Source organism: Rhincodon typus, chromosome 23 (assembly GCF_021869965.1).
Source record: "Rhincodon typus isolate 14 chromosome 23, sRhiTyp1.1, whole genome shotgun sequence".
Classification (NCBI taxonomy): domain Eukaryota; kingdom Metazoa; phylum Chordata; class Chondrichthyes; order Orectolobiformes; family Rhincodontidae; genus Rhincodon; species Rhincodon typus.
In genome coordinates, this window is record NC_063354.1 from 6,917,822 (window position 1) to 6,926,354 (window position 8,533).

The window sequence follows — 8,533 nt, forward strand, 5'->3', positions numbered from 1 at the left end:
CATAGGAACAGAAATTAGGCCATTCGGCCCATCGAGTCTGCTCTGCCATTCAATCATGGCTGATAAGTTCCTCAACCCCATTCTCCCTCTTTCTCCTCGTAACCCTTGATCCCCTTGATAATCAAGAACCTATCTATCTCAGTCTTAAATGTACTCAATGATTTGGCCTCCAAAGCCTTCTGTGGCAGTGAATTCCATAGATTCACCACTCTCTGGCTGAAGAAGTTTCTCCTTATCTCCGTTCTATAAGGTCTTCCCTTTACTCTAAGGCTGTGCCCTTGGGTCCTAGTCTCTCCTACCAATGGAAGCACATTCCCAACATCCACTTTGTCTAGGTCATTCAGTATTCTGAAAGTTTCAATTAGATCCCCCCTCATCCTTCTAAACTGCAATGAGTACAGTCCCAGAGTCCACAAACTTTCCTCATATGAGAAATAATTAATTGGCAGGGAAGTGCTTTGGGCCATCGCAAGGTCATGAAAGTATATTATAAAAGTACAAGCTTTTGCATTTAAAAAGTATCATCTTTAGTTTCAGTGCATGTATAACACTTTACAAATAATCGGATCACTCATTCACATTACCGTGGTACTGATGGAAAAGTGTTGCAGTGGATTGTTACGAAGATTTTTAAAATCAATTTTAAGAAGTAAATTCATGCATAGCAGCCAGAATCACTACAGTGGAAGATTATTAACTCGCTTACCTGTCATCGCGTGAGGGATCGTAGTTATTATCAGCCTCTGGCTTTGTGTTTTAATTCCAGTATTTGGATCCTGCATCTCCATTATCAGAGGCTCAATCTAAACAGAGAAGAGGTCCATAGTGGATGAAAAGGAGAGAAGAGGTCATCAGTGGAAAAGCTGAAGATCAGAAACCAAACACAATATCTCTACTTGTACAAGACTGTGCTTGTTCAAGAACTAGGACCATGTGGTCTGAAAGCAGTGAGACTGAGAACATTCATCTCCTGATGACAGAATGTACAGCTGCTCACTGAATGGGGTGACCTGGAGCATCAAGCAGGATAACCATCTCTCTACCTATTTCAGAGAGTCCCTCCCTCCCCCGCAAAACTGTACAAGGCATAAGTCAGGGCGTGAGCAAATACTCTCCACTTGCCTGGATGCGTGCAGCTGCCAACTTCAAGACGTTCCACACCACCCAGGACAAAGCAGCCACTTGATTGCACCACATACATAAGCAATGCATCGTGGCAGCTGTGTGTACCATCCACAAGATGGACTACAGTAAACCAGCAACGCTCCTTCGACAGCACCCTTTCAAACCTGTGACCTCACCAACCAGAAGGACAAAGGCACCAGATAAATGGAAACTAACTAAAAATTTCTCTCCAAGCCACACACTGTATGAGCCAAAGTTAAACTGTCGATGTTTCAGTGTCACTGGGTCAGACTCCAGGACCTCATTCCCTAACAACACTGTGGGTGCATCCATACCACATGGACTGCAGCGGTTCAAGAAAGCAGCTCACTAGCCCCCTCTTAAGGGAAAATGAGGATGGGCAACAAATTCTGGTCCTGTTAGCAATTTCCCATCAACTACAAAAACCCTCCACTTTCCTGAACCTCAAACAGACTAATAGATATACAACTGGGCCACTTAAAACCAATTTGTATCTCTGAACTTTATTTCCTTACCAACTAAAATTGCCTAGTACTTCCCACACTTCCCCATTCCCCCTCTTCTTCAGCCATAAATGTGGGTATATGCTGATAAATACGGTAAATCCATTTTAACCTCAAAAACAGATAATATCAAATTTGTCCAATATCATCTTTAAGTGGCCACATCCTTTTAAATTTGACCTGTAGCAGGATTGCCTACCTTTTCCTATTAAATCACATAGTTTTAAATAGACAAGCCTTGGAGAAATAACAAATTTTAATGATCTGCTTTGGTGGAGATAGCAATTTGTAATTCATTCCAGCCATCTAATACATTCTAATATTTCAGTTAGTTTACCTGGTCTCAGGTATGTATTTCTCTAATATAATCACAAACTTTAATCACTTTAATTTCAACACAATCTGTATGACCCTGTTTGGTAATTAGTGCAGGTAAAATTGTGATCTCTGAATTAAAAGAAATATTGCTCACTACATCAATGATGGATCTTAATTTCAAAACCAGGTTCAATATCTGTGCAGACCAGACATCCCAAACTGATCTAGTCCCATTTGTTAGCATTTAGCTCATATCCCTCTGACCCTCAAACCTTTACTATTCATGTACCCGTCCAGATGCCTTTTAAATGTTGTAATTGTACCTGAGTCCACCACCTCTTTCCTTCATTGGTCAGAAATTGTGTGTACGTGTTGGGATGTACAGGACATTGGTGAGGCTACTTTTGGAGTACAGCATTCAATTCCAGTCGTCCTTCTATAGGAAAGATGTTAAACTTGAGCAGGTGCAGAAAAGATTTACAGGGATGTTGCCAGGACTGGACGGTTTGAGTTATAGGGAGAGATTGAGGCTATTTTCCCTGGAGCTTCGGAGACTGAGGGCTGACCTTATAGAAGTGTATAAAATCATGAGGGGCATGGATAGGATGAATAGACAAGGTCTTTTTCCTAGGGTAAGGGAGCCCAAAACTAGAGGGCATAGGTTTAAGTGAGAGGGAAAGGTTTAAAAGGGACCTAAGGGGTAACTATTTCACACAGAAGATGGTGCACATATGGAACAAGCTGCCAGAGGGGGTGGTGGAGGCTGGTACAAGTACAACATTTAAAAGGCATTTCGATGGATACATGAATAGGAAGGGTTTAGAGGGATATGGAGCAAATGGGACTAGATCAGATTGACATGTCTGGTCAGCATGGACGAGTTTGACTGAAGGGTCTGTTTCCGTGCTGTATAACTCCATGACTCTATAACAGTCCTCTGATTGGTTGAGATGCAGTGTTAAAAAGCTAGAAGTGCCAGGCCAGTGGTGCACAGAAACTTCCAGAACCTGCAGACAGAAAGCATCCAGCTCTTTTTCTCCCTCTCTCTGGGAAAAAGACAGAAAACAAAGGAAGCTTAAAGCGGAGAATTTTAAAACCAGAAGAGATGATCAACAATCAAATTGAAGAACAACCTACAGACAACAGTATGTCATTATTGCCAAAATCAAAAGGACAATGAGAAAATAAATTTCCATCTTGTCGTCTGGACTTTGATCTTTATCCTATCTATATTTATGATTTTCCCATCCATACTATATATGTTAAACCGCCTTTCTTAATTGTGATTGAGTCTGTGTGCGTGTGTATTTGGGGAAGTTTAAAGGGCTAAGTTGCATATTAGCTGATTAGGAATCTCTTCTTAGCTCTTGGAAAAGTTAAGGGTCTTACAATAAATAGAGGTTTTTTTCCCTCTGTTACTGAAAAAAAACCTGATATGAATTTCTATTGTCCTGAGTAGCTGCCCGTCAGGCAAATTGGTCACATTTGTGATCTCATTGGGATTTTAAACATTTTGTGATGGCTTGTGGAGCAGTGGGGCTCAATTAGCAACACACCTTTTGCAGTTAAATCACCACAGGAGTAAAATCCCCAGCTGACATTTTTGCCCACAGGAAAGGAAGGAAGACCAAATTACTTGTTTTGATGGTTTTACTCAAGGGATAACGATTTGCCAAGACAGCGGTGATAGCCACTCCCCCGTCCTTCTTTAAAACAATGCTCTGGCATATTTTACGTGCTCCAGCTAGAGCCTCAGTCTAAAATCCCACCTGAAAAGTGACATCTCCAGCACTGCAGGATTCCCCAAGTATCGCACTGGAGTGTCAGCCTGGATTCTTTTACTCAGTAAAGCTTGAACCCTCAGGAATGACACAGTCCACTGAGCGACACAGGAAGGGGAAACATTCAGACTTCCCACTTCTGAGCTTGTCCATTGACCCAGCCACAAAAATGGATGTCTTTATTTGGCCAGGCCATAGTGCTCCCTACGTTTATACAGCCTGCACACACCCAAGTATCTAGGGTTCCAAATGAAGAGTGAGCACATTACTAAAGTCTCAGGGAGAGGCCATCAGCCAAAAAAAGCTGTTCTTCCATGTTAGTCAATGTTGCAGTCCTTGAACTAAGATGACATCTGGGATGTTCGGGAGTGGAACGCCCCATCTTGGGAGCAGACTTGGCGGAGGTGGAGGAATTGGGAATAGAGGATCGCATTCTTACAGGAAGGTGGGTGAGAGGAGGTGTAGTCTAGGTAGCTGTGGGAGTTGGTGGGCTTGAAATAGATGTTGGTTTCGAAGTGGTCACCAGAGATGGAGACAGAGAGATCCAGGAAGGAGAGAGAGGTATCAGAGATGGTCCAGGTGAACTTGAGGTTGGGATGAAAGGTGTTAGTAAAGTTGATGAACTGTTTAAGCTCCTTGTGGGAGCACGAAGCAGTGCCGATATGGTCATTGATGTAGCGGCGGAAGAGGTGGGGAATTGTGCCAATGTAGCAGTGGAAGAGGGACTGTTCCACATATGCTAGGAAATACCTAGACTACACCTCCTCTCACCCACCTTCCTGCAAGAATGCAATCCCCTATTCTGCAAACCGACCCCACAACCATTAAACTGGTTTGGTGTCTTGTTTTAAAAAAGTAAAAGTAAAGTCACCATAGTCTCAGCGGATCACTGGAGTCCTCTCTCATTTACAGAGAGACAATTGCTGATGGGTTTAATCTATGGTCATCACACCTCAAGCTAGGGAGTGATATTGAGAAGATTGGGCCTTCATGGTCACTGTAAAACACCTACGAACATTCCATTGTATTTATGCTGTTAAATAAGTAGCAGTAGTCAGTGTTATCATTGCGGCCAATAGGTTAGATAGAAGGAAACTATTTCTTTCTTCTGTTTGGAGAAACCAGAACAAAGGGGCATAACCTTAAAAGCCCTCAAGAAGCTCTTAAAATAGATAGATGTTGGTTAGTCAAGGATATTGAGGGGTTAGAGAAACAAGACAGGTAAATGGAGTTCAGGTACCGATTACCCACAATCTAACTGAATGCCAAACTGGCTCAAGGGGCCGAATGGCCTACTATGTTTTATTAGTACTGGGCAGTGAGAACATTGATATTAATTGTTCTCCACGGAGATATAACAAGCAAAAATTAAATAAAGAAAACATCATAGTTTGCTGTTTTCTTGTATAAGTTGCTGCGCAGAAGTAAAATTATCTTGCTATTTCTTATTTGGTTTCTACTTTGCTGGTCAGACATGATCTTTATTTTTTGACACAAGGAGTGTCATCACATACTTTGCCCCGAGAGTGTAAGATGAGATGAGCTTCCTGAATAGATCAAATCTTCTCGGGATCAGCATCATTACCTAAATAAGAATAATCTCATGTGGAAGGGAGGAACATCGCAATTACAGGCTAGAAGTTCCTGTGTGTCACATTTCCTAATTATTCCAGGAAAGGAAAGAAAAGAAAAAATAATTGCCAAGTGGCCTGTTTAGCTGAGTACAGGATACTGTTCCAACTAGGTTAAGACACAGCTGAGGTGTACTCAATCTAATTAAACATAGATTAGAATGCATCTTACAATGATGGAGAAGTTTCATGACTGGGGTTTTGTCTTTTTATTAAAATTGTTTTCAACAAATGAATAGATGTACAGAATACAATATTGCAGGTTTGTGTCAGGGCCATTTACATTTCTAGACCAATGCAAACCCGGTCCAAGCAGTTATCGTATTAGAAAAGATAACAAGGGAATGGGAAGCTCAGTGGATTTGTCGGGTTCCTCTTTTAGTGGGATAGATTGTACTGACCCTTTCTCTAGCCACCATTGATTGTTCCAGCTCAAAGATAGCAGAACAATAGCAGGCAAGGTGAGGCACAGGCCTCAGGGATTATAGCCTCAGGATAAGGGGTCAGTCATTTAAGGTTGCAATAAGGAGAAATCTCTTCACTCAGAAGGTGTCAATCTCCCACCTCAAAGGAGTATGGATGCTAAGTGTTTGAGTGTGTTCAAAACTGAGATTGATAGAATTCTGTACATGAAGGAAATCAAGGGATAACAGAATAAGACAGAGAAGTAGAAGTGATGTAACGAAATGATAGAGCAGGCTCAAATCAGCCTTAGACTTAGCTCTGCTTCATTATATTTTCTTTAGAGTGCAAGGGAACCCCCTGTTGTTCTGTCCATTATAGATTATTACACCCAATGTAATCATGATGTAGGTATAACGCCCAGGTGCTCCACCTTCAGGATCAAGACAGCCAAATGTAAGGAGATAACACAGTGTGGAGCTAAAGGAACGTAGCAGGCCAGGCAGCATCAGAGGAGCAGGAAAGTTGATATTTTGGGTCGGGACCCTTCTTCAGAAGAGTCTTCTTTTCTGAAGAAGGGTCCCGACCCGAAACGCCAGCTTTCCTGTTCCTCTGATGCTGCCTGGCCTGCTGCGTTCCTCCAGCTCCACACTGTGTTATCTCTGTCTTCAGCATCTACAGTTCTTACTATCTCTGAGCCAAATGTAAGGAGTCTTTTTGGCACAAGCTCTAACTGAGGAACAACAACAACAGCAGAAGAGCTAGTTCCATGAAGTCCGCTGTTGCTGAATAACTCTGGAGGATTGTCAGTTAGCCGCATTGTTAAACTGCAGTTAACCTACATCAGCTCAATGTAAAAACGCAGTTGGTGCCACTGTAACGTGTGCTGTCTGAAGGTGGAGTGAGACTGTCACTCTTGAGTACACACTACAACCAGATGCAGAGTGAAGCCACTACATCGACTTCTGGCAGAGAAGGAAATTGCTTGGACTATTGCTCCTCTACTGGCACTTTGAAAGAGATAACTAATAATTCTAGCTTCACTGCTGTTTCTCCACAGTCCTACAAATTCTTTCCTTTCAACTGTTGTTCAATTTACTTTGGAAATTAACTATTTGCTTTTCCTCCATTTTAGACACTGCTTTCCAGATTGTAAGGAAAGGTAAAGTTGCTGTCATCTTACCAGACCATAGGGCTGCTCGCTCTCATTAGAGAGAGAGAGACAGAGAGAGAGAGAGACAGAGAGATAGAGAGAGAGGGACAGACAGATAGAGAGAGACAGAGAGAGAGAAAGAGACAGAGAGAGAGAGACACAGAGAGAGAGAGACAGAGACAGAGAGAGAGTGAGAAAGAGAGAGAGGACTGGTAGTGTAACCTGAGGGTCACCACACCTCAAGTGAGGGGAGAGGTTAAGAACGATAGTCCTTCATAGTAACTTGAGTGGGTGTAGGAATTCAACCCACACTGTTGGTGTCATTTTGTATCAAAACCAGCCTCTGCTCTCTTGTCTCTCCAGATTGTAATAACTTACTTGGTAAAACAAAACTCCTAATAGCCCTCTCTCTCCCAGTTCACCATACACGCCTGCACGTTTTAAATATCTACTTGTTAATGTTCATTTAACCTAACAGTCAGAAAATAGGGGAGGCAATGGCCTAATAGTATGATCGCTGGACTGTTAATCCAGAGACCCAGACAATGTTCTGGGGACCAAGGTTTGAATCCCACAATGGCAGATGGTGGAGTTTGAATTCAATAAACATTTGGAATTAAGAATCTAATGATGGCCATGAATCCACTGTTGATTGTCAGGAAAAACCCATCTGGTTCACTAATGTCCTTTAGGGAAGGAAACTGCCATCCTTACTTGGTCTGGCCTACATGTGACTCCAGACCCACAGTAATGTAGTTGACTCTGAACTACCCACTGGGATGGGCAATAAATGCTGCCCTAGCCAGCGACACCTTGATCCTATGAATGAATAAAGGGAAAAAATGTTGGGCAACCTGTTTCCAGGTGATTCTGTCTTTCGGAGCTCCTTCCATATGATGGGCTAGTGCAACCCTTTGTACCGAAGTGCTACAAGACATGGACAGAACCATTCAGCCTTGAACAGGTTATAAGACAAACTGCATGCAGGTAAATGATCTTCACGAAGAGAACTTCGATATCTCCTGGTTCCCACCATCACAGTCGCATCCCTCTATAAAAGTGAACGAAAGCCTGAACATTTTGGAGATCAGGCAAGCCTAAAATCTGAATGAATTCAGATTGTTCCAAGACTGACAGTTTTAGAAAGCTTAATTACAGTGTTTGAAGCTGTGCTAGATTATAATTAGAAACAGATCATGAAAGAAATGTCTTATTCAGAATGTCCTTTTGAACCCAAATGTTGTTCTCGATATAATGAATGAGTCTGGAACCTGGGTATAGACTAAGAAATGACTAATACGACTTTATTTTACAGAGTCGGTGAGGTGCAGAGCTGGCCTGGATTGGATAGAATACTTTGTTCATCGGCATCTGCATATTGCAGTAATTGAGGGTTATGGGGAGAAGGCAGGAAAGTGGAGTTGAGGATTATCAGATCAGCCATGATCTCATTGAATGGCAGAATGACTTGATGGGCTGAATGGCCTAGTTCTGCTTCTTTGTCTTATGTCTTATCTGCTGCGCTTTTCACTTGGATTCACAGAAAAAAGGCAATGGTAATTTTTTTTGTCATTTGCCAGTTTGTGGTGTCTAATGGTA

The 8,533-nt window shown here is 42.2% G+C and overlaps 1 protein-coding gene across 1 annotated transcript in view; it reads right to left on the minus strand.

The window, feature by feature from the left end:
* rgs9b (regulator of G protein signaling 9b) overlaps nt 1-8,533 on the minus strand; it is an 88,114-nt gene that overhangs the window by 67,417 nt on the left and 12,164 nt on the right. Inside the window, exon 2 of the mRNA XM_048611087.1 lies at nt 707-803. Within this exon, the coding sequence (XP_048467044.1) occupies nt 707-803 (97 nt within the window). The remainder of the gene's footprint in view (nt 1-706; nt 804-8,533) is intronic.